We start from the raw sequence: 25,824 nt of genomic DNA, 5'->3' as shown, positions 1-25,824 counted from the left end.
TCTTGGCACCATCTCTTAGCTGGACCTGAAGAAAAATCTGCCTTTATTGGGGCTGGAGAGCAAACTGCTGGAGACCAACAGTCTGCATGAGTTTTAAACATTACATTACATGTGAGGTAGTTTTTTTTTTTATTTAGACCAGAACAATAAAAATACAGCGATTCTGTTCATTATCTGTCATCTTTATGGGTTTTTAGGTGGTTTTGAATAGTCTGGAATATCATTTAAACATTTTCCAGGTCTGGATGAGTATGTATGGGAAAAGCCTGAAAGGAATATTTAGTTTTTCATGTTTTGTTCCTCTTTCCACTGTTTAAAAGATCCACCCATTCATACACATACATACAACATGAGCTGTTTAAATGTTTCCTTATCATCTAGTTAGTGTACCAGATGGATGTAGAAAAACAAGCGATGTTTTTAACTGATTTTATAAATGCTGTTTGCAGCTCTTCAGGCTTATAACAATTAAAGATCTAAAATGCTGGTCTTTGTTGCCAAACGATAATCAGACCGTCACTTAAAACAGCCATTATATGTTAAACTGATAACATTAAGATGTCAGTTTGCTGGGATGACGAGAAAAAAACTGTCTCCCTGCAGTGCAGTCATCTACTGAGATACAACAAAACAAGTCAGTCATTCACAGGAAGTGGTGATATAACTTTGTCTTCTAAGAACAAATCAGTTCTTAAGTATGGATCTAAAGATTAAGTTGGATGTTAAACACTTGAAATGTGTGTTTGATAAAATCTTTTGTGCATAGCTTAAAAAATCAAATAAACCTTTAAGATCGAACAAAAAGCATCATGGTGCAGTAGGTTTTAGAAAACATTCAGAGCACAGGGGGAGAAGCAACATTAAAAAGAAGTCTGCACTCCAGTGTACTGTCTTGGGAAGTTTCAAGTCAAGAGAGGGAAAAAATGTCTTTAATAAGACCTTATAGATGTTTTCAATGAGCTAAGGATCAAGATAAACACCAGTGAGTATCTTAAATACTCACTCCAAAGATTACTACTCTGTTGTGTAGGGGAAAAAAGATAGTAAGGTCTGAATTAGTGTTTCCTCCACTCCAAGAAAAATAGGTCAGTTGCGGGTTTGTGATGGAGCACTACTGTCTTTTAATGAGTCTAACTCTCTGAGCAGCACTTCAGATAATTGCCAGCCTGGGCTGAAGAGGCTCACGGACCTCTGATGACGGCGGGCTTTTTGGAGTGCAAGGTACTCACCGCACCATGGTCTTGAGAAACCAGGGCCTGTGAGCGATAGAGGGCACAGCCTCGTCCATCAGGGGATGCATCTTGATGAAGTTCAGAGTGTCGTCAGGGAACTCATTGGATACCTTGTACCTCTCCATGGATGGAGTGCCGGCACAGCTGCCAGGTCTGCAAATGCAGTGGAGGGAGAGGAAGATAACAAAATGTGAGAAACGGGGAAAGAAATGTATCATAAGGAAGAAAAGTTTAAAAGGAAAAAGCAGTTTAAAACGAGAAGCCGCCAGAAGACAGAAAGTCTAATTCCCTTAAAATCAATAAGAGTGAAGTCATAAATGGCCAAACACTTATTCCTAGAGCTTTCGGTCAAACAGGAGGGCACATGATGTCTTCTTTTCTGAGTTTGGGGTAATGCACTGAGACATTCTATCAGTGTGATCCGTTTACAGGAGCTGGTAAAAAAGAAGCTGCTTTTGATAGCATATCCTCTTTGCAGGCATGTCGCCTCGGAGAGCTTGTAAAACCTCTTTACAGTGTGCTCTTTGATACCCTTTCACAGCACATAACACACACCAGGTCCCTGAAATGTCAGACAGCTGGCCTTGCACTGTAGATACGTAAAGGACCAAGCCTTAAAATACACATTTGAGCGTCGTCCAGAGAAATAGCTTTAAGATGCGTATATGTGGTGCTGCTGCTATAGACATTTCAGTCAGATTTGCTCCATTTTCCCATTTTTTCTTTCACGTTTGAGACCTGGAAGTAATTTTATGAAAGCATGTGGTTTGACTCGGATGATGAGGCCTCCTCCCAACATCCCGGGATGACCCTTCAAATGGGTTCGCAAAACTGTGGTTAAATCTGAGAGTTTTCAAATACAAACGAGATCCTGCAGAATGCGAGAGAGCTGCGGACAAACCAAGAACTGTTAATGTTAATGAATTGGCTGATTTTCAGCTTTGTGGTCCTGACCAATCTGAAGGATTTTCCAATCTCATTAGGCAGTCAAGAGGAATCTCTAAAGGCGAAAGGATCTATGTAAAAGATATTTTTGCTATGGAGGTATATCACCTCTTCAGGCTGAAATAACATAGGAGGACCTGTAGCAAGACGTAAAAAGGCTAAATTTGCTTTGATTTATCCTGTTGAGCTTTCAAACTTTGCCTATCATGGTGAACTCCTGAATGATTTGTAAATATCAGATTATCTGGTAAGGATCAACATTCCTTGAAGTCAATATATTAAAGGCAAGTGGAAATGTGCAGTCTTTTTTTCTTAAACTATTTTTAAATGATAAAATCTGCCCAATTAGCAACTTATTTACAATGTAAAAATACTTTGAATTCCTCCATAAACATCAGCAGATTAAAACTTTTCAAGAACCAAATGTGGGAAACTGGCTACAAAACTTTGATCATTGACTTCCTGCTAAAAGAAAACACATTTAACTGTAAAATCCTGAGCCTAACGTGGATTTCCAAATCTATGAGGCCGCTGAAATAAGCTACAGAATAATATCTGCTGTTAGTTTGCAGGGTATGCACACACACACACACACACACACACACACACACACGCACACATATGGACGGCAGAACTGAAACAGACATGTATTAAATATGACAATCTGTAAATGATTGGGTTTGGGAGTCTAGCACATGGAGGAACAGACTGCAACAGGACCGGACCTTGGTGGCATTGTTGCAGCTCTCCATCTGCTTGCCGGTAGATAAAAAGGGTCTGAATGCGGCAGAGAGCAGAAATTTAATCAATCCCATCAATTACTGCAGTAAGCAAATGTGAGCATATCTGCTTCTAGAAATGTCTGACCTCACTCAGGGTAAACAAGTCGTTATACACACTAATCAAGGTAAAAAGGGTGAAGTCACTCAAAAAACATTTATTTATGCATTAAATTAGCAATGTAGAGCTTGTGTTTTGTAGAAGAATCAAATCCCCTGGCTTGATTGTGGACCTATACACCCACCAACAATTATCATAGCCCAGATCTTTGTAGTAAATCTGTTTTTTTTTCTTCCCTTCAGGACATAAGAAAAACTCTCAGTGCTCTAATTAATGAGAGATAGATGGGAGATTGATCAGGTTGGTACATTTGTGGAATTAGCCAGCCATATTTAAAATGATCTCATGCTTCATTTGCTGATGCTTATGAAACTGTGGGTGGGGAGTAGGGGAGCTAATATGTGCAACTATAAAAAACAGATTGTGTTTATGTGATTGAGAGTGGATATTTGCACAGTATTTTGCAAAAGTTTTCAAACCTCTTGGACTTTTTGTCAAATTACGAGCAGAAACATTAGTTTTTATCAGGATTTTATGTGGTGGATCAACATAAAATAGCACAAAAAAGGTGAACACAGTTTTCAAGTAAAAGAAAATAAAATTTTTGTTCTGCTGATGCCCCAAAATAACGAACACTTCTGATCAACCTGAACACACCTTCCATGATGAAAGATGGTGGTGGTAAAAAATGCTTTTCTACTGCAGAGACAGGAAAAAATATAGTAAGTGGCAAGATGGACAAAACCTAATTCTGGGGAAAACCTCAAAGACCTGAGACAAGATTGTTGTCCAACAAGGCAGGACAACAAGCCTAAACATGGAGAGATTCTGTAGAAAGACCTGAAAAATTGATGTTGACAGATGCTCTGCATCCAGCCTAACCCAGCTGGGTTGTTTTGCAAGGAAGGATGAGCAGAAAATGTCACTCTGGATGTGCAAAGCTGCTGGAGACATTCCTCAAAAGGTGTTTCTACAAAGACTCAGGGGGGCTGAATACACATGCACTCCACGGTTCTCAAACCTTTCTCAAAATTTTGAAAACCAGGAATCATTTTACCTTCAGTTCACAATTATGAACTACTCTTTGTTGGTATATCACATAAAAATTATTCATGGAACCTGAATGTGAAATGGTTGAAGCATTGTGAATAGTTTTGCAAGGAATTGTACATGCAGCGGATGTTTAAAAGAGACGATTAAAATAACAGAAGTGCAAGTAGGTGATTAGATAACAGTCATTTTCAGTTTTCTAAAGAAATGACTTGTGTGATTGAGAGCAATGTTTGAGAGTAATGACAGAAAGAGAGTCGATTCTGTATTTAATGCATTTGCCATGTGTGCATGTGGGCGTGTTGCTTGTGTCTGTACCTTGGCTTGGGAACCCTCTCTTCAGGAAAAGGCGTCCAGGTGGAGTCTGGGGATTTCTGCTCTTTGAATCGCCCAGTGAAGGCGCGGGCCACCTCCGCCATGTCGTAGGCACACACTGCCGAACCTGGAATACTGCCATAACACCAAAACACACATATTAAAGTAAGGAAACAATGCATAAACAAGCCACTGACTGAACATTTCGCAACGAAACATCTTGCCAATTCTGGACAATCACTAAGAGACAGAGACATGGATTTACAATCCATTTACACAGGCGTTTAAATCCCCTGGCTTGTTTTAGATTTTGAAGGAGAACTTGTTGCATTTCATTCTTCATAGCATCTCGTACATAAAGTGGATATAAGAAGTCTTCATCCCACTGTTTAGCACCAGTTTTGTGTCATCTGAAAAAACTAGGCCAATGTAAACGTTTTCAGATCCACCTTTAAGATTGATCCAAATCTGCCCAACATTTCCCTGGAATCCTTTAGATGAGAACAATAAAACACTTAAAAAATAAAATTACCAAATTTAAACAAATGTAGGGTAGAAATATGATAAACCCCTAATGAAGTTTGGCTGACATTTTCTGACATCTTCTGTGTCACATCACACCAAAAACCATCAGAGACACTCCAAACCATACCACAAGTCTCTATCAAAAGGTTCCTGTCAGGAGAAGAGTGCAAAACAATTTCCAATGAACCAAAACCAATTGGAGAAAATTATGGCGTCTGTAAAAGTACATTTGGAGATTGAAAATCTGTGGTGTGAAAATGTTCTGAAATGGTTTATCTGGGTTTTTGCAACATAGAAACCTGATATTTTAATAAGTTTATTCAGGATTTTTAAAGTCTGCTGTAATAATCTTTTTCTTTAATCATTGGCCTTTAGACTGGGTTTCCCCTTATGACATCGAAGTTCATTACAAATCCACTATTGAGCTCCATCCATGAACAACAAATAATTTTATTACTGCCTCTCTTTATTTTAAATGGGGAAAAAAATCGTCATCTTCAAATAGCAGCGCAGCAGCTGCCTTTGTGTGGACTCAATGCATAGCTGATCACTGACTCATTTCTCTATTTCTTTATCCAACTGCATTCAAAAGTATAAGAAAAAAACTTGAGAGAATTAGTTTTTCTGCCATTTTTCCTTGGTTGAATTTTCTTGGCGTTGCATCATGAGCTAAACTCGTCTCGTAGACATCGGGGAGACGAGAATACACAAGGGCAGCATTATAGAGAACAAGGTCAGAAAGCTGTTAATTCTCTGCTCAGCTGCTAAATTACAGTAACTGCTGTCGCTATTGAATATGTACAGAAAGCAGGACCATTATATTCATGTTTTTACCAGACAGCTGACGAGGAGGAGAGACTGAGAACGAGGTGGGCAGACAGACAAACTCGGAGTCTTGTCTGCACACTAATTTCACTCCCCAACTATGAAACAGAAAATTAATGCTGGAACCTTATAGAAATGTTTCAGAGGTGCTGCTTCATTGGGTTTTAATGTCCATTAACCATGCTCAATTGCATTGTCACAAGTAATTGTCTGATCTGCTTAAAAAGCGGCCATAAAATAGAAAATTACAATATGTATGAGCTATCAGACGAGCTCCGTGCTTTTGTGGTAATTTTCAATTTAGATTAAAAACTCCCATGGCCCTCGAGAACAGTTAGGAACATGAAACAGAAACGGAAAATAAGATTTAAGGCCAGCAAGTCAAAAGGGCGGCGAGACTGTTTTGACAGGAGATGTAAATGTGGGCCCTGTAACGCTCAGAAATTATGTGTCGCCAAGAGGCGCAGCAGCTCTACCAACATTAATAAAGGTCAGGCTGTCAAAATGTTTTTAGAAAGTACTTCTAACTGAAAAAGATAACCAGGATAAGGAGCTGGAACATGAAAATCAGCTTCTGGCACATTCACACATATCTGAAATGAAGCTTCTAGTTATTCAGGATACCTGTTGTAAGGCGTGGAGAAAGTGGCCATCACCACATCCCGCCCATTGATGTGGATGACGTCCGTCACGGCCTGCAGGATGTTGAAGTAGAAGTGGGAATCCCCGGGGATGGAGCAGTTCAGGCGGGACTTTAGGAACGACGTCCACTGCTTCTCCAGGACGCGAGGAGAACCTCCGCGGTCGTTCTTGCAAACCCTTGCCACCCGGGGAAACACCACCTGGTGGAGTCATACATTTAAAACGCTATGGCATCTTTGTCAGTCACATCTTAATTTCTAAGTGGTGTACATGGACACTTATAGGCATGCAAGAGTCATAATTGGCAGATTTAAGTAAGAAGGAAACTGTAATTTGTGCTGTTCATAACCAATTATGAACAATGGTTAAGAATATAACTAATGTTCATGTTATGTTATGAACATAACCAATGTTAATAAGCATTTAACAATGGTTATTGTTCAATGGTCGCAACTGAACACTAACCGTTCCCATTTTTGGAACGCTTAGTAACAATAACCAATATTGGTTATTATCCTATATTTGATTGAAGCACAATCCAATTCCTTCTACTTGTTCTCGTTCCACTAAGTGCAAAACTTGGTATTTTAGAATGAATAAAATAAGCATTATGTTTCCATAATACATAGTTGATTGGATTTTACAGGAAGAACCAGAAAAAAGATTTTAAATTAAGAAATTATGCAGAGTTTGTGACACTTTGTCTTTTTTTTCTTGGTGAAACCTTTATAATAGCACACCCAGCTGAAGCTACACATTGGATAACACTGGGAATAATTAGCTGTACTTTTCAGCTCCTCTTTTGCAGTTTCACCATATATTTAGATTTTGAGAAAAAAACCATTGAGGATACTTGATCCCTTGTCAGGTGAAGCTCGGGTCGATCCAAGCATTCATTGGAAAAGAGTGAGGTAGACTGGCAATGATGGTTTCACAAATCAAAACCCTTTTAAAGAAACTTTTGTCACAGATGAATAATTAGGTGCAGGATTAACTTGTACTTTATAGCCAAAAATACTCACTCAGCCCTCTATCATTTAACTCAGATGTTCCAACCACTCGCCTGGCTGCAGGTGTGTGAAATCCAGCACCTTGGCATGCAAACTGCTTCTACAAACATTTGTGAATGGAGCCACTAATGCAACAGCAACATTCTAGATGATTTTATGTCTAACTTTGTGGGCATTTCCCCAACAGTTCCAACAGGAACACCAGTGCACAAAGCAAAGTCCATGAGAATATGAGAATACAGGTGGAGAAACTTGACAAGCCTGCAGAGTCCTGACCTCAACCATGACGGCGCACTTTGGGATAAATTAAGAGCAGAGACTCTGAGACCAGCCTTCTTGTCCACCATCAGTGTCAAAACTGATGTTGGAGAAGACATGTTGGACATGTCCTTTTCTGGAGGAATAATCAAACATCACCATAAACTGACTCTATAAGCATCTTTCCTTGAAGAATTGAAGATGTTGTAACTGTTAAGGTGTTCCAATGACATATTAAAAATATTTTTATTAAAAATGGGATGTAATGAAACGTAACCTAAAACTATTAGCAGTGTAGTGTACTGCTATAGTTACACTTTTCTTTATCTATTGTGGTCCTTAAATCAAAAAAGAAATGGAAAATTTTAACTAGAAAGTATTTTTCATTTTCAACAAGAGTATTTTAGAGATTCCTTCAGAAAAAAACTGGCAAGAGGAAGAATATTGAACAAGGAAACAGCTTCGGCATAATTAGTCAGTGAAATTCAAGAGGCCTTCCAAAGCTTTATTGTTATTGACATGACAGAGAGCAATGGAAAATTAATTTAACACACCAAGCATAAATATTTATTTTATACTGTATTTGGTGCCACCCTGTTTGGTGAGCCATAAACCAATGAGTGTTGGTGTTTCTGCCCCTTAAAGAACTCAATATACACCTTGATGAAAACTCTTCTAATGATAGCCACATCTTAACCTGGTGTTTCATTGCAGTAAATTGGTGTGCCATATGTTTAGTTAGTCAGTACCTGGCAACAGAAAGTTTTAACCATACAGCATTAAATCAGAGCCAAAAACTGTAATTACAGCTGTACTGTTAGATTTGGTAGCCAGTGTTGTAATTAGCTGTTGTCACACTATAGTTAACAGCTATAACTCCAACCATGGCCCGAAATTGACAGTGTGAACGGGTGCAAACATGCATTTAAACCAGATCCTTAAATGCACACACACACACACACACACACACACACATGGCTATGCACACACCAGAACCCTCCCTTCTCACATTGACCCACATACAGATATATGAATGAGAGATGTGGCCGTGCAGCGAGCCTCACCCAGGGCTGCTTCAGTGTGTGGCAACAGAAAATGCTGAACAGGTGAAAGAATCAAGCTGAAAGTTGAATTATTCCAGATTTACATCCTAATTTGTACACCCCAAGCCATTATCTATGTTAAGAAATATATTTCCTTTTGTTTTATTTTTATTTTATTCCTCCACAGCAGATTTATCAGTTGTGCCACGTTGCACAAGCGACTCTTTACATTGTCAGGGCAGGCCATTCTGTTGGGAAATAATGGGGAGATATCATCCACTGAATGTTAAATTGCTCTCTGCTCCATCAGATCTCCCACCACTTGCATAATTACACTGACGCTGCTTTCAAAACACCCAGCAGATTGAGAGGCTCGATCTGTATTCATGCTCTATATAACACATGGCTGTCGTTTCTGGCACTGAATCCATTACTTCTGTGTTTTGCATCGCCTCAGATCTGCTCTCGTACCGTTCTCTCTTATATTCCCTTTAATTTATTCTGCAAAGTACATGCTCGTCTTTACTTCTACCTGCTGTTTCGTTAAACTCTCTCATTGCTTGATCCAAAACTGAAATGAGGTGATTAGAGAAGAAATTTCTCGTCCCGCTGGTGTACTACCCCGAGAAAAATCTGCTGCTGTTTCTTTTCCTTCTCCAGCCTTTTCCTGTTCGCCTCCAGGTTTTTTCTCTGCGGCGTTTGGGAGGAATTTCTCATGGGAAACATTGAGACAAGAGGTCAAACAGGAGCACTGCAGAGCAGATGCAGACGTGCAATAGAAGGGATATATTTAGCCTCCAAAATAGATCCTCCAGACATCGATAGATTTTGTTTTTTCTGGTTCTATTTTAAGTTCTGTATCCTGTTTGTTGTTTCTAAAATATGTTCCTGCCACTTAGCAACTCCTGAAAGCCTCCTTCCCAATATGTGATACACCCATATCCTGTTAGCCTCCCCAGGCACTTCCTCATTCTCCCAGTAAATAGGAAGTCACCTCTGATTAGAGTTCAAACAATAGCAGAAGAACTGGGCTTGTGCTTACCTTTCCCATTGTGTTGTACTCCATTGCAATTTCCCGAAAGAAGAAATAGATGAAGTCTCCGTAATTGACTGCCTGGACAAAGTACGGTTCTGCAGGGCAGAAAAAGAGGAAAAGAAAAGAAGTCAAAGTGATGTTTTGGCATGAGGAATAGTTCTGACACCATATTTCACAGCAAACAGAATATCTGTTGTATTATGCGGAGAAGCACCGATTATCGGTCTTGAGAGCCTCACTCTATTATCCGTTATGCGGGCAAAACAATTTGCATGTGAGAAAAGACTGCCTCCCTTTTGGGTTTTGACAGACTGGACTGGTGCTTGTTTCACCCTGGGGGCAGAACAATTTCAGTCGGAGCAGGATGGCAAAATGGATCGACTTCAAGCAGAATGAGGAGTATCTGCATACGTGGTTCTGCACTGATCTAGTGTCAGACCTGCAGGAACAAGGTTCTGACGATACGATAAACCTGAGCAAAGATACAGCAGTTTCATGGCATGCACGCAAATACTCAACACAGGTTATTGCTGAAAATGAGAATTTTGTTCTCAATCAGCTTACCTGTTTAAATAAATGTTAGATAATGAAGAAAAATATGTGTGTATATATATACAAAGAGACAGCCACATATTTTTCAACGTAAAAATAAAATAAAATCGAATAAATGTAAATGAAAAAATACGTACAGAAAATAAATATTAAAGGTAACATAATAAGTAAATAAGAGAAAGTCGTGCAAAATTACCATTCTGCTTTTTATAAAGTAATTTAATAATTTGTTAATGGTTTAACAATGTGATACTTACAGGTCCAAAAATGCCACAATTTAGTGAATAAGTAAGTAAATAATCAAATTGCATGTTTACCTTAATCAAAATGATTAAAGAAGGCATAATTAATAAAATATGTAATAAGTTAAATGTAAATGTTACAAAATGCCATCTATAATTATTCAACGGATTTTTTTAAAGTTGCAGTGCTTACTGAATTTATTTTATTACTTGTCAGATTTACAGTGGGTGAAGCTTCTTGGTTTGATTCCCAGCCCTGGTCTTTCTGCATGGAGTTTGCATGTTCTCCCTGTGCATGCGTGGATTTTCTCCGGGTACTCCGATTTCCTCCCACAGTCCAAAAACATGACTGTCAGGTTAATTGGTCTGTCTAAATTTTCCCTAAGTGTGAGTGTGTGTGCATGGTTGTTTGTCCTTTGTGTCTCTGTGTTGCCCTGCAACAGACTGGCGACCTGTCCAGGGTGACCCCGCCTCTCACCCGGAACGTTAGACTTTTAAATTAATTTTAATTATTTCAAGTAATATGGGGGAGCCTGCTGACTGGCAGTGTGCAACAAGAGGAACAACGCACAATTACTTTTCCAAAGAACTTTGATATAACAGAAACAGTTTTGCGATCTTTAATTTCAGACATTTAAACTTTGGAATGTACTGATATGTGAAACCTGCCTATGCCTATTCTGCAGTTTCAACACACATGGTGATGCATCTTTGAAAAAAATGTTTTTTTCAGTAACAAGTGAGTTTCCATGTCCTCAACTCACCTTTCAGCCACTTGGAGTCGTGTTTGACAGTGCGAAGAGTCGGGCTGTCGCCAAGACTACGATAGATGACCGCATCGATCGCTAGGAAGTCTGTTACGGTGGCTGAGTACAGCTTGCCGTCTGGACAGGGAATGCAGAGGTAGAAAGTGCAATGAGGAGGAAAGATGAAGAATAAAGAGAGTAAGACACGGAGAGCCATAAAGAAGAGAGGAAATAAAAAGCATTTAGTAATAAAGAGATTCCTGCCCTCTGTGGTTGGATACACCAACATATTTCAGAGGCCTGAGACCTGGAAGATGGACAAGTCACACAAACTGAAGGAATTCCTCAACAAAACAACAAACAAAACTTAAACATGTTGCACATGTACGAATAAAATACAGAATCCCCACACTCCCTTGTTTAAGCCACAGTCACACACTTTCATGGACACGCAAACACACACGACTGCCCAAACACAATGCGCCACCAGAATGACCTCAGCCTGGCTTGGTCCTAACCACAGTGGAAACTCAAACGACATAATTGAAAGGATAGCAGAGAGAGGAACCCTCATGATTACTCAGAGCTTCCAGCTCTTTCCCAAGTAGCTCTGCTACATATTAACTACTCCGGCTTGGCATCTACCATGTGTTCGAAACCAGAAGGGACAGATCATCAATAGTGTCGTAAATCGGATCATAATAAATATGAGCTGGATGTCTTTTGCAGCATGTGGGTCGCATTCCACCAACAAAGAGAGTTGACTCATTCTGGTTTCCTCCTTTCATAAATCACATTCATATTGAAAGAAACTAAACAAGAAACAAAAGGAATAACAGAAAAGTCAGAGGCAAATTATTATTTCAGTTACCATAGTACTACTGATGCATTTCCAAAGACCCTAATAGGAAACAAATTTCAGGCTCGGAGGAAAAACAAAGGAATGTTTGGCAATTTTCCTCTGATGCTTGTTACACACGCTGACTTTGCTTTACAAGATGTTGTCAGAATGCTCCTTAAAACCGCAGGGTATGAAAGACAATATTAAATATGATAAAAAATAATCCGTCACTCAAATACTCTCAACTTTCTAATTTGACTCCAAATGGCTTAAGTAATTACATCTAGCACTTCACGTGACAAGATGATGCTGTACAATTTTCACACCCTGATAGATTTTAAACTAGCAGTGCAGACTCACAAATACTTAGCTAGTCCCTGAACCCCCCAGTGCTAAAAAAAAAGTCATTTATATTCTCGTTTTATACCGAGTACCCTATAGGGCAGCCAGGAAAACAATTTGAAAGTTGTGAATGCTTCTTCAAAGCTTGATTTTAACCAAGTGCTCTTTTTCATTAGCAGGGTGTGTCCAAATTCAGGGACTGCAACCTTTAAAGGTTGCATTTGACTATAAAACGTATTAAATAAGTAATAAAAAAAAAACAATTTATTTAAAAGTTTGTGTTTAGCACCTTCACCTAGGTTACAGGACGTACATCAAAGTAAAGGACTAAATCTAAAGCAGACTATCCACTCACTTCCAGACTTCGCGGTCAATTAAGGATCAACGAAGACCGAGTGCCTCAAAGGGGGACACACCCGAAAACTTTAGACACACCCGAAGTCTTTGTTGCCCGACTTTCTCACCATAAACGGCTAATTCAAGAACAACTTCCTTTATTACTGAAATTTGTCTTAGACAAGCTAATAGCACAGCCCTTCATATTTGGTAAAAGCTTAGTTACTTCACAAATAGTCACATCCATTCAGCAACTTGCTGACTCCAAGCATTGAAGAGAAACACTTTGTTAAATCTCTAGTGAACTGCATTATTGAACAGCTTGTTTTTTTTTAATGTCAACAGGATTTGTTGTTAAAGTGTCTGGATGATTGACTTACACAGAGAAATTTAGCCTTACCAGCAAAGAGTGCAACATTGGCATGCTTGGCATCGTATGGACAGCGCGCCATCCCGCTGATCTCTTCTCCTAGAGCCTCCAAGGAGTCCATCTGCAGGACAAGAAACATCAGAAAGGTCAGGAGCAAATCAGAACTGGGAGGCATCAATAAGACCAGCTGCACTTTCTGGGAATCAAAAGGTCTTGACAGCCAGTTGGAGGTAATGATCTTAAAAAATGTTCTCAAAGACAGAGGTAAAAACAAAACATGTTATCATAGGGAGGGTGACTTAATGAGGAAAAAAGAATGTCTTATCCAACCCAGCAGTGAGCTCATTTAACTAAATAACCTCTGGATGCCATTCTGGTGCCCTGCTGAGGTTTGTCAAAGCCGCACATGTGGGTGTATCTGGGAAGCTGTCACCAAGCGAGAAAAACAGAGACATTTTCTGCAGAGATGTCTCACAATAAGGGTGAATGGATTTTTTTTTTTCATTCTCCAACTGTGCTGATGTTGAAAAAGAGTTTTAGCCACCCTCAAGCCAGATCTTCATCCCAGGTCTAAGCCGTTTTTTTTGTTTTGCTGTGAAGCTGTAAAAAAAAAAATTGTGTGAAGGAAAAATGTTGTGAGTAGGCAGCCTCAAGCAGATGTTGTGAGAAGTTTTAGTAGTAGATTGTGTAATGGTGACTGTTTTGGCTGCATTCCCATGGTCTTGTGCTGATACGTCTTGTTTGGGAAGAACTTGTTAAAGATTTTTGAATATAAAAAGAGACCAATTCTGCTTCCTTGAATAAATTAGGATAGGCTATCCAAAACATCTTCATTACTTTTTTTAGTAAAGAAAAATCCTTCTCAGATAATGATATTATGCCTGTTTTGTTGCTTTAGGACTGTCACTTTATGCAAATAAGCTACTGCTGGAAGCCACACCCCCCAACTTAGTGTTTACACTTTATACCTGCATAATTGTACAACATTACATCTGAGTCAGACCCAGATAAACCCAGATGTACAACCAACAATGATGCAGCGGTTGGTTGAGTGGATCTACATGAGGAGGGTTTAATCTGCAGATTTGCAAAGAACAGTTTTCAATAGGGTCCTTCGAGAAGTGATTCGCACAAACTACAGTTTTCTTTGGCAATGTGGCCAGAATATTGCCATTAAAAATAACAAGGCAAACTATAAATATATAGAATCATTATACATAAAGTGACATATTCTAAGCTTTTGTAATTTTGATGATTTTGGTTTACAGGGAGTGAAAATCCAAAAGTCATTGTCTCAGAAAAACGTCATTAATGGAAACTCATCAGCTAATTAACTTAAAGGTTCCTTGAGCCTTTAACTGGTCTCTCTCTCTCTCTCTCTCTCTCTCTCTCTCTCTCTCTCTCTCTCTCTCTCTCTCTCTCTCTCTCTCTCTCTCTCTCTCTCTCTTGTCCTCTCTCTCTCTCTCTGGGTCAATAGGCTGCACAATCACAGGGAAGGCTGTGGACTTGACGGATGTCCAGAAAACAGTCGTCAACATCCTTTACAAGGAGGGTAAGCCACAAAAGGTCATTGCTGACGAAGCTGGAATTCATATTGACACATTGACAGAAAGTTGAGTGGAAGGAAGAAATGCAGTAGGGAAAAGATGCGTCAGCAACAGGTAGTGAGAGCAGGTCCAGCCATGCACTGAGTGCATATAAATGTAAATATTTTTCAGAAGAATGCTATTTGTTCTTAAAGCATCCATTTTTTTTGTTGGTCTAATGTGATACTCTAATTACCCGAGACACTGAATTTTGTGTTCTATTTACTTCTAAGCTACATCTATTACAAATGAAAAAAATAAAAGCTTTTTACTCTATGAGTAATGAATCTTTAACTAGTGAGAGTGTCCAGTCTGGACTAGGGATGCCTGGGGAACCATCAGAATGACCTAGAGAGTGAATGAACCCGAGAGGGAGGTTCGGGTTTCCTTTCTAAATCTTTTGTCCCTTGAAAGCTGATCTCAAAGAGGTGGAAGGCAGTGGCTAAATGGATGTTATGGAAAATATTGGTATTGGCAGATATTTAGATGGCATCCTTTATACAAGTAAAATATGTTGTTTAGTATCTGTATCTCTCGATTTACCGGTCGATCTACGTTCCCACCCTCATCTATGGTCATGAGCTTTGGGTCATGATAGAAAGAACGAGATCACGGATACAAGTGGCCGAAATGGGTTTCGTCCGCAGGGTGGCTGGGCTCTCCCTTAGAGATAGGGTGAGAGGCTTGGTCATCCGGGAGGGACTCAGAGTAGAGCCGCTGCTCCTCCACGTCAAGAGGAGCCAGTTGAGGTGGCTCGGGCATCTGGTCAGGATGCCTCCTGGACGCCTCCCTGGTGAGGTGTTCCGGGCACGTCCCACCAGGAGGAGGCCTCGGGAAAGATCCAGGACACGCTGGAGGGACTATGTTTCTCGGTTGGCCTGGAAACGCGTTGGGGTTCCCCCAGAGGAGCTGGAAGAAGTGGCTGGGGAGAGGGAAGTCTGGGCCTCCTTTCTGAAGCTGCTGCCCCCGCGACCCGACCCCGGATAAGCGGCAGAAAATGGATGGATGGATGGATGGGTATCTGTATTAGTTGTTTGTTAAATGAATCCTATTATGTTGCCAATTCCAAATCTGTTTTGCGTCATTTTCAAGGCACTGAAAATTAGCGTTTTCATTCTAGCCGACTATCTGTTGAAAATGGAATTAAGACAAGTTTTTCCAGTTTCGTTCCAGTGAAATTGGCAGAGCATGGCACATAATCAGACATGGATGAAAGGTCACCATCATCCCACCATGGGATAGCTTGTGCTGCCCAGCATGTCTCAGGATGCTCTCTTATTCTGGCTAATGACCAGAGGCGTGCAAACTCACAGATCAGAGAACATTTCACTTGCAGAGTTTACATTTCATAGTCATTTCTCCGCCTGTATCTCTCTTTCTATCTTGTTCTCGACAAACAGCTCTCACTTTCCCCACTGTCTCTTGACAAAGTCTTGGGGGGAAACGCCGCGGCTCACTAGGGCTGCAAACTGCTTACGCTGCCCTTTCTGGTCTCGAAACAGGTCATTTTGTCTTCTATTCCTGTCTCGGCGGAAACGGTTATCATCTGCCCACTAAAAAGGTCACATACTCACACACACAAACCCCAGCGCAACGGTGGAAAAGCTTGCCAAAGAAATTGTTGAGGCTGATTTGGCAGGGAAAATTATAAGTGACCTTTTACAATAAACACAGAAGCACCAGCAGCATGCAGGGCATTGCACAGACTCTCATTCCTTCTGTTTCTGCAGCAATTAAAGCAGGATAATATAGCAATGCAAGACGGACGCAAATTGTTATAAGACAGGAAAGACTGCAATTATGGATTAGACAAATCGGAGCAGACATGAGTAGCTGAAGGTCAGGTGTAGCTAGTGAATCTGAGTGCAACGTCAGCATTTTCTGTCGTCTACGCAACACAAGCACCCCCTCCGTCTTTGACGAACGCCAACATATCACTCCACACGCCTTCCATCTTCTCAGATGATTCCACTGATGCAGTGACCTCTGTCCGCTGGGCCTGGCCAGCTGTCACTAATCTGTTCCTGCCGTCCAAGCAAAGGAAGACACTCCCAGCCCCACTGCCGCAGATACGCATACGGCTCCAATCTCCTGTTGAGTTGGCATGTGTGGGGAAGCGACACCCTAACGCTCCCTCACATGGCGTTAGCCCTGTCAAAAGCAATATTCAGTGCTTTGAAATATGGCAGGCAGAAAAGGATAAACCTGCCACACTCCCACCACAACGTTTTTTAAGCAGAAGGAAATTCAATATTTGAACTGGTTGAGAGAATTGTGGCATTTTCCCGCCATTAAGCAGACAAACATTATTATGCTGTCAACCCTACTGGCTGTGAAGAAGACAGACGGGTTTCAGCTTTGTGGAGACACCGTTCAGCATAATGAGAGCTTTCTCACATGTGACATTAACAAAACACTCTTCTCTGGGGATCTAGTGCATTTTGGCAGGCTGAATGTACAGTAACCTTGGCTTAAGGTACAATGCATCTAGATGAATTAATTACCACAATAACTCCTTTGTGTTTTCCATAGGCTATATGCTAATTAATTAGACAAACACAACGTGGAGCCGGAGCATGCCTATCAGGAACATTATAATTGGTTCTGAATTAAAAGTGAGGTTCTGATCCCACGTTTGTGTGGTTCTGTAAGGACGACGCATCAGATGTTATCAGGAGATTTCTTACTCAAAAAAAATTTATGCCACTTGAAGCTCCATGGGACTCAAATTGAATAGCTTAGTGTACTTTATTTTTACATTATTTGTTGACTACGCCAATATGTAGTGTGCCAGAGTCGATATTGTTGCCACATTTAACTACAGATGTGCATAAATCCTTTCTAAGCCAAGCCTCAAGTCTTTGATGGGCAAGTCCAAGTCAAACTTTCAAGTCAAGCATTGAGTCTTTCTGGGGCAAGTCTTTGAGAGGTGAGTCCAAGTCATCTCAAGCCTTTAAGTTGCTTATTAAAGTCTTTGAGTAGAAAGTTCAAGTCGAGTTTTGTGTCTTTTGTGAGGCGAGTCCAAGATGCATGTCAATTCTTTGAGGATAAGTCCAAATTGGAGCAAGATCATAGCGATGAATATTAAGAAGCTACAGAAAATATGAGCAGATGGTAACAAATCATTAAAACTCACTGCCCAGAAACATCTTGGGTATTAAACTGAATGCACCGTTTGACAAAAATGATGCACTTACACTGCTGCATTAGCTCCAGTCTCCAGTCTGTACACATACCAGCTTGCTTCCACACATGATTACATTAAACAAAGATTACCAATCAGACTTGAGTCCTTGAGCTTAAGTCTTGGTTTTACAAGTCAGGTTTGAAGTGCATGCCACCTAGTCTGACTAAATAAACTGTTTGTGGGCATTACGTCAGCAGGTTGTTTTTCTGAGCTGGCACTTAATCATTTACTATGTTTCATGGACTATGTGCTGCACATTTCATGGGGTTTATTCACATTGAAATGTGTCAATGTCTTAAAAAAAATGACTGACTATGACTTGGTTCTTAGAACCCCAAAAGTCCCCACTGTCTTACTCCTCGCTTGCTGATTAATTTATAGATGGTTGACCTACTCTTTGCAGCTGAATTAAGCCCAGGCAAATGTATTCTACTGCAAAATATTTTTCCACCTGCAACAACGCTCTCCATCCATAAAGGTCAAGTGCACCAGTTCGCACCTGTCCTGGGAGAGGTGGTGCAATCTAAAAACAGAACATACTTCCCCGGGAGATTAATAGTCACGGCCCATTTCCCCGTAACCAGTTTCTGAGGAATAGAAAGATGAAAAATGTATGTTAACACATTTTGGACTAGAAATGGAAGCTATAGCGTTTGACGCTGTTAAAAAAAAAATCATTTTTTTTACCCTGACTCATCAAAATCTTAACTTCCCTTGTCTGTTTGAGAGTTATTTTTGAAAGTATAGTGCATGTAAATGAGTCCTTTTTGATGTAAAGTTACTTATAATTCTGCATTTTATTTATAATAGGATAGACTTTAGAGGAAAAAACAGGTAATAGTATTTTTTTCAATGACAACAAACACTTAAGTGTGCACAAATAATTTCAAGTGTACTAAAATCAAGTCCGGGCCCCATCACCTGGGAGTCTCAGAGACTCCCCACCGACCCCCCACTGCTGCACCAGGCAACAGGCGATGAAACTGACTCCATTCATATATCAACCCAGCTGGATGGGGCGTTTATTATGGCAGCGCAGCAAGAGAGTGACAGAGGGAGAAGGCAACAGAAGGAAAGATGGTACAGTGATGGGAGCGACGGAGGGAGTGAGGTGTTAGTGCTTTGCAAAAGGAGAGAAAGAAGAGGGAAGACGAGATGGGAAGGGGGGTGGGAGGAATAGAGTTTAATGTTGCAGAGAACCTGAACAAAAAGACTGCATCATGCTGTCGAGGTCTTTTAACGTATACTTTAAAGTGGATGAGGCAAATCAATATTGAAAGCCAATAAAGAGAAAACCTTGATCACATTCTAAAACAGACACAGCAGAAACACAATGGGGAGTTAAAAATAAAGAAATAACTAGGTGGGAAAGCCATTGAAGCAGAAAACAATGTGGGATGGTGCTAGTTTGGGTTGGCGCCTTCACTGGTCCTTCTTTCTCCCCTCCTGTCTCCTCATCTATTCCTCCCAGTCCCTCCTGCGTGCCCTCGCAGAGTCGTTGATTAATGTGGGATGAGGCTGGCCCCAAAACAGAGGCTCTTTTCAGTGCTGTCACACTGGTGAGATGGAGAGCCAAACTGTGGCCAAGGTGGATTTAACCACATGCACACACAACACACACACACACACACACACACACACGCAAAGAGTTTTGACCAGGCTGCCTGGATAAGCCCAGCAGGCCATCAAAGGCCTGGTATCTGCCCTGAGAGTCTGCCAGCAGAGCAGCATGGGAGAAGCTTTGAAAAATGTGTGCTGTGAGGTTGCATGTTTGCAATGGTTTCACTGGAAGCTGCCTGGATACAGGCATACTTTTTAAAATCATTATCCAGTCACAAAAATGACAACTTCTCTCTGAGAGAGAAAAAAATGAATTAAAACTATATTTCAAAATTGTGTAATTGTAGAGGGGAAAAAAATCATGCATGCACATACATTTATCCATAATAACTGAAGAGGCTGAACAGATCTCAGGGTCAGGAGAGCGAATTTGTTGACACTACAGCTTTGTGCTGGGCAAGTTGGAGCTTTATGGAAAAGTGTTAAGAAGACCAGTGTTTAAAGAAAACCACAGGAAGTCTGGCCTTCAGTTTGGCAAATGTCCTGGAAGGGACAGAGCAAACTTGTCGAAAAGCATGCTCTGCTCAGATGAAATCAAACTGTTTAATCTGAACACAGAACATCATGATAGTGGTGGCAGCATTTTGTTTGGGGACACTTTTCTGAAGCCAATTAGAAGTTGATTAGAAGATGGATGGAGCATAACAGAGCAAAGCAGGATGAAAACATGGGGAAATGTCCACCGCAACAACAGAGTTACAGTAGAAGAGTTTATCAAAAGCGTATTTATTTGCATGATCATCCTGATCAAAGTCCAAATGTTAAAACTAATCTTCACATAATTCTCTCCATCCAACTAACAGGCCTTAGATGTGCAAGGCTGGCAGAGACATAATCCAAAAGAGGAAGGTATTTCTGCTAAATATTGACCTAGAGTGAATGAATACAATCAAAATTTAACCAGCACATTTCAGATATTTGTTTTAAATAAATATGAAACATATATTATTTTGTTCCCACCTTAAAAATGTTCAAGTGAATACTTCTGCAAGTCAATGTAAATTGAAGACACTAAACTACCCAAACATATCTAGCTAAACAAAGTTAATCTGAAAGATATGTTGCACAACCATAAATAATATTTTTTTCTGATTGCTCTCCTGAAATCCATAAATCAAGTGTCCTAATTTTTGTGTCACAGGCAGCATGCTTTCTCCATAGGTTTTATAACTCATCCCAGCAACTCCAGCAGACTCGCAGCAATATCGGTGCACTAACTGCTAAAACAAACCTTGAAACCATAACCAGAGGCGCTATAAAAGCTAACCAACCCTGATAAATGCAGAGACATAAAATCCACTCTCCCTGCAGGAGGAGTCAGTGAATTGAAAGACGCTCACTCTTAGCACGCTGAACCACAAAGCCAACGGAGTGGAAGCATCTTCCTTTTCTGATAAACAGACCTAGTGGACCAAAGCAGGAGAGTGTTCCCCCACAGGCTACGCAGAGAAAATCTCAATGTCACATTGCATTCAGACAAGGAGAACAGGAACATTTGTAAGGACAAAAAAGCCCTTCAGACCTTACATGTGTCCCTTCAACTTTGAATGTGAAAACAATCTTCAGGTAGTGTCTGTAAAAAGAGTTTGTACCAAATTTGGGGAATTAACATGAAATAATTTAGATTACCACCATCTACATAAGTTTCTTTTCACTGTTTAGACTGTAAAACTTCAAAAATTGCCACTTGGGAAGCAATATGATACTTCAAAATAAATGGAGCAAAACGTAGCTAACACTGGAACCCTTCAATAGCTTCTCAAATAGACCAGCAGAAAAGATCACAATGGTTGCAATTCCCCTGAATACCAACATATTTGGACTGTTGGATGGCCTTTCACTGTCTTTTATATCCAAACCTAATAGAGTTTAAGAGACATAAGGTCATTGTAATGATGGAAAAGATGGGGAGTATTGTGGCAAATATTTTTTACTGCAATTATATGGTAATATAATGTTTGTTGATATCTTGCAGCCCTCAGCTTGTTTCTTTTCTTTTGTTAAGTGCTTTAATTCCTTTGCAGACAGGAAGCAAGCTTCTAGGTCAGATCAGCTGTGCAAGAGTAGAGGAGCTTGAGTAAATGCACAATTTTAACTTATGCATTTTTGTCTGCTTAAATACCCTTTATACTTCCAGTTATAATTTGAGGATTTATAAAATCGAGACTTATTCAGATGCCATTCAGCGTTGAAGTGCAAAAGTAGATTTTTCTGAAAATGAGCAAATATTTATTTCCTTCACGGTTTCATGTCGACCTTGTAACCTGATTCACTCTAGTATTCATATTGTCATAAGTTTTGTTTTATCGCTCCAACCAAAAATTGTAATATGTTTCTGAAAAGTTGTGTTCGTTATTCTGTTTTTTCACTAATTTCCTCCAATATGTGAAGCTTTTTAGGAATAGTTGGATTTACACGAGACTCTAATATTTAGTTGACAACTAAACTTGCTGGTACTGAATTTTATTTAGAGGTATCAGCGTAAAGGGACCAAATAAGTATTTTTCCGGTTAGGATAAAGTGCTAAAATATTCTGTGGCTTTAATGTGACACGGTGTGAAAAACTTCATCAGGTAAAGGTGTGCATGTTGTCCACAGCCTGGATTACCCGGTGATATGAAACTGGGTTTATTTCCGATCTGGGATATTCTTTCCTGGAAACACATATTTTCTCCTTTATTTCCCCTGTGCCTTGTTTATTTGAGCAGCTATGATGTTGGTTTCTATTAGCATAGATGGAGACAGTGACTGAACTGGTTATGTGACTACACTAATTGAAATAACTCACCACACCATAAAAATGTAGGTTTCATCAGAAAAGGAAAGATAATCCCTCCAACCCATGTTTTTTTATGTCTGTACATCTGCCTTGCTATAGATGTCTCACATGTCTATTTCTATTAACAGCTTTATTTTTCAAGTCAATTTTATTGTCCACCTGCTCTTCTTTTTTTCTTTTTTTTTTTGGCCTGAGGTTAAAAAATAAATCACTTTCTGTGCTGCTTTCACTTTTCCTGAGGGAATTATAATGCCTTCCAGACATGCCTGCTTGAATACAAACCCAAAGAAGTTTACAGGAGATGGCTGAGTTGGATTTCAGGACTGTGTCATCACCTCCATTTCACAACGTGTGTGTGTGGGGGTGGGGGGGGGAGGGCGGGGGGGGGGGTTTGTGTGTGACCGAATGCAGGTTGATAGGTTTCTGTGCTTCTAAATCAAGCACATCAAACTGGAGACAAAGACTTCAGAAGAAGACCTGCTGACTGATGAGAGTCATTTACTTTAATCCATGACACAAAACGTCATACAGGCGGACTCAAAACCTACACAGGCTTTTTGTTTTTATATAAACTTGCGAAATGAGTTGAGTTAATCTATGCAGCCATACCAAAAATCATGTTGTCCCATCTTTGAAGACTAGCGTGTCCCTTTGGAGGCTCAGAAGTTTTGAATGGTGAGGAGTTCAGTGATCAGACATATACGTTTTTTGGGGGGTTTTTAAACATATTTAGGGATCCGACTGACTGCGAATGACATTTCAAAGCTGTACAAGTTGTCAACTATCAGCCGGAATTGCGTGATGAAGTCCTGACAGTCGTCAGATTAGAGCAGCACAATATTAGTAAAACATCACACTGAAATATTATTCTTCAATGTTGTGATGACAATACTGATGGCAGTTAAGTCACATTTTCCTCTTTTTCATCCTCATGATTTCCTCAATATATCAGTAAGAGCTACATGAAAATTGGGCATTTAAGGAAGTGATGCATCATCTAACTGGCCAAATGTTTGATGGACTGTCATGATTTGAATGCATTAGGCCTGAATTGTAATAACCTTCAAAATATGTAATCCAAACTGTCCTTTGTGACTGTCAGTTTGCAGACACTAAATAATGCAAAGAAGATTGCTGTTCCATATATTATGCAGCGTCAACCCAGGTCAATATTAGTTCATCACCCTGCAGAACAACAGTTTTACACCCAACAATCCAGTGCAATATTGTGCAGATTTGCACAAGGTTGTCTCCCCATTAGTGCACTTCGTAGTTGCTTTCCACTGACATCCATGTTTGAAAATGTGCATCCTGTCCAAACCACACAGTTCTGGTGAGGCTCATGTGTCTAAAGCAGCAAATTCTCCACCTTGAATGCATTACTAGAGTTTGGCACACATTAACTTTCAAACCTTAAATCAATTTTATTGCCTCTGATCACTTTGCTCAAGTAAATCTTTGCCTCATGTGCCCAAGAATGACAGAAGATGTTTGAAGTAGCTCCTGTTTATTGTTCATTATCTGTTTTGTGCAAACAGTCAACAATTAATTACTCAGCCAGTTCAGATTTATAGAGTAACGTTGTTTAAGGTACATCTTCCTGAAAATTCTGATCTCAAATCACTGCTATAAAAATGTGTCCAATTCGAAACACAACCAATTTTATTCACAAAAGTTTTAATATTTCATTCTTAAATGTCCTACAATATTTAGGCAACAACACCGACACAAATTTGCAGAGCCGATGGACCACTCATACACTCTTCTTTTCTAAACTTCAAAGTAATTTGATAGAAAAAGTCAATAAAAAATATAAACCACAATAAACAAATCACCTGAAATCCAGAAGTCTAAAACATAGATTTTCCCATAAACACATAAATCCACAGGGTGCAGTGATTCACCCACTGCAACCTGCAGTGGGTTTTATCTGGGTGTGCCCTTCGCTCACATTCAAAGTGACAAATCTCAACATTTGTTTAAAAATTACGCTGCAACTGTTTTTCTGCTGCATGCACTTTTGATAAATGAGGCCCAGCGGGTGCAGTATATCTGAGAACAAATGTGTCTACACGAAGAGTCGCGTGCTTCCCTACCTTGTAGGTTCGACAGGACGGATTGAAGGCGTTTGTTCCACAAACAAACAGGGTGTCACCGTTTTGCTGCAGGAGGACTTTGATGAAATTGTGACATTCATCCTTCAGGGAGCAGAGAGCAGGATAAAAGAACAACAGAGAGAAAGTGAGCGGTGACATTTCTGTCTTTATACTTTCACACTAATAGCAACATTTGACTCACAGATCAATAAGCTTGTTCTTCCTTTTTTTGCTTTTCTGGTAAAGTACATATCATCCATGTGTAGCAAACACTAACTTTTCATCAGGGGACGCAATGTTTTCAGCTGACTTTAATGGCCTTGTTTTTAATGAAACAATAAATCTTTTTGCATAAGATTACACGACTGAAAGATATGAAGATGCCCACTGATGAACTTTATAAATAATGTAAACCATAAAAAACAAGTGAATGCATCTTCAGGGTCTTATGTCAATGTCTGCGTGTGTGTCTGTGTGTGTGTGTGAAGAAAAACAAAACAAAGAGACTCGGCTATTAAATCTGATGTGAACTTGTGTAAAACGTGACATATTCGTAAATTGTGATGAATGTGTTACCTTATGCTTTCCTTTCATTCGGCAAGTGTCCACGTCTGCCTGTCTGGACTTCCAGGTCATTTTCTGAGAAAAAAAAAAGAAGAGAAATAATCGATGTAAACAGGACACAGAGAGAAGGAGAGTTTCTGAGAGTAAACAGACTCAACATTTAGGCGGGAAAAAAAAGCCAGAGCAGACAGTTCAATATTCATCCATACAGGGATCAATAATCATCATCTGAGATTCCCCGTCATTGATTCCCCACATCAGGGAACTGCTCTGAGACCAACTTTATTCTGAGCACTGACGGATGATCTGTTTACCGCTCTGAAAACCTCATTTCTCTACCAGGGAGGTGGAAGCACAACGCAGGCCGCAGATCAGAGCCGCTTCTATCCAAGGACAAATTCCACCCTATAGTCCACAAGCTGATTAATCAATGCTAAGCCACATGTGCGATCATGCACCAACACTAACACACATGCACCATTTGTTGTGTGGCCTGAGGGTCAACGCTCAGCCACGGGTTCAGACCACCGTGTGCCCCGCCGCCGTTGTGAAGCATGTTTGGAGCTCAGCCGCTGATTAAAGACCCTCGGTCATCAATCAGTCTTCGCCTCTCCTCACCAGCCTTTCATCTGCAGCCCGCTCTCATTAAGACCCACTCACCGGGCTTTGACATTGAAGTGGAGGAGACGGAGGGTGGTTGTGTACAAGAGAACGCCCTTGTTTTGAGCTTTGTTTGCATCTATTATGTTGAGCCCAATGGATGCCAGTGAGGAACGGGTAAAAAGGAGAATGGACATTGCAGCAAAGATGTGGTGAAAATATCAGATACTGTTTAAATATTT

The 25,824-nt window shown here is 40.1% G+C and overlaps 1 protein-coding gene across 2 annotated transcripts in view; it reads right to left on the bottom strand.

Moving 5' to 3' along the window:
• Nucleotides 1–25,824, bottom strand: part of sema6a (sema domain, transmembrane domain (TM), and cytoplasmic domain, (semaphorin) 6A) — a 145,192-nt gene that overhangs the window by 36,571 nt on the left and 82,797 nt on the right. For both annotated transcript variants that reach the window (XM_008418244.3, XM_008418245.3), the window contains exons 5-12: nucleotides 24,995–25,057; nucleotides 24,419–24,520; nucleotides 13,181–13,271; nucleotides 11,280–11,399; nucleotides 9,728–9,816; nucleotides 6,357–6,574; nucleotides 4,386–4,517; nucleotides 1,230–1,385 (exon numbers count right to left, since the gene is read on the bottom strand). In XM_008418244.3, coding sequence (XP_008416466.1) covers nucleotides 1,230–1,385; nucleotides 4,386–4,517; nucleotides 6,357–6,574; nucleotides 9,728–9,816; nucleotides 11,280–11,399; nucleotides 13,181–13,271; nucleotides 24,419–24,520; nucleotides 24,995–25,057 — 971 coding nt within the window. The remainder of the gene's footprint in view (nucleotides 1–1,229; nucleotides 1,386–4,385; nucleotides 4,518–6,356; nucleotides 6,575–9,727; nucleotides 9,817–11,279; nucleotides 11,400–13,180; nucleotides 13,272–24,418; nucleotides 24,521–24,994; nucleotides 25,058–25,824) is intronic.

Source organism: Poecilia reticulata, chromosome 9, assembly GCF_904066995.2.
Source record: "Poecilia reticulata chromosome 9, P_reticulata-male-v2, whole genome shotgun sequence".
Lineage (NCBI taxonomy): Eukaryota > Metazoa > Chordata > Actinopteri > Cyprinodontiformes > Poeciliidae > Poecilia > Poecilia reticulata.
Note: the sequence above shows the minus strand (reverse complement) of the source record. Positions and strands in the feature narration are given on the sequence as shown.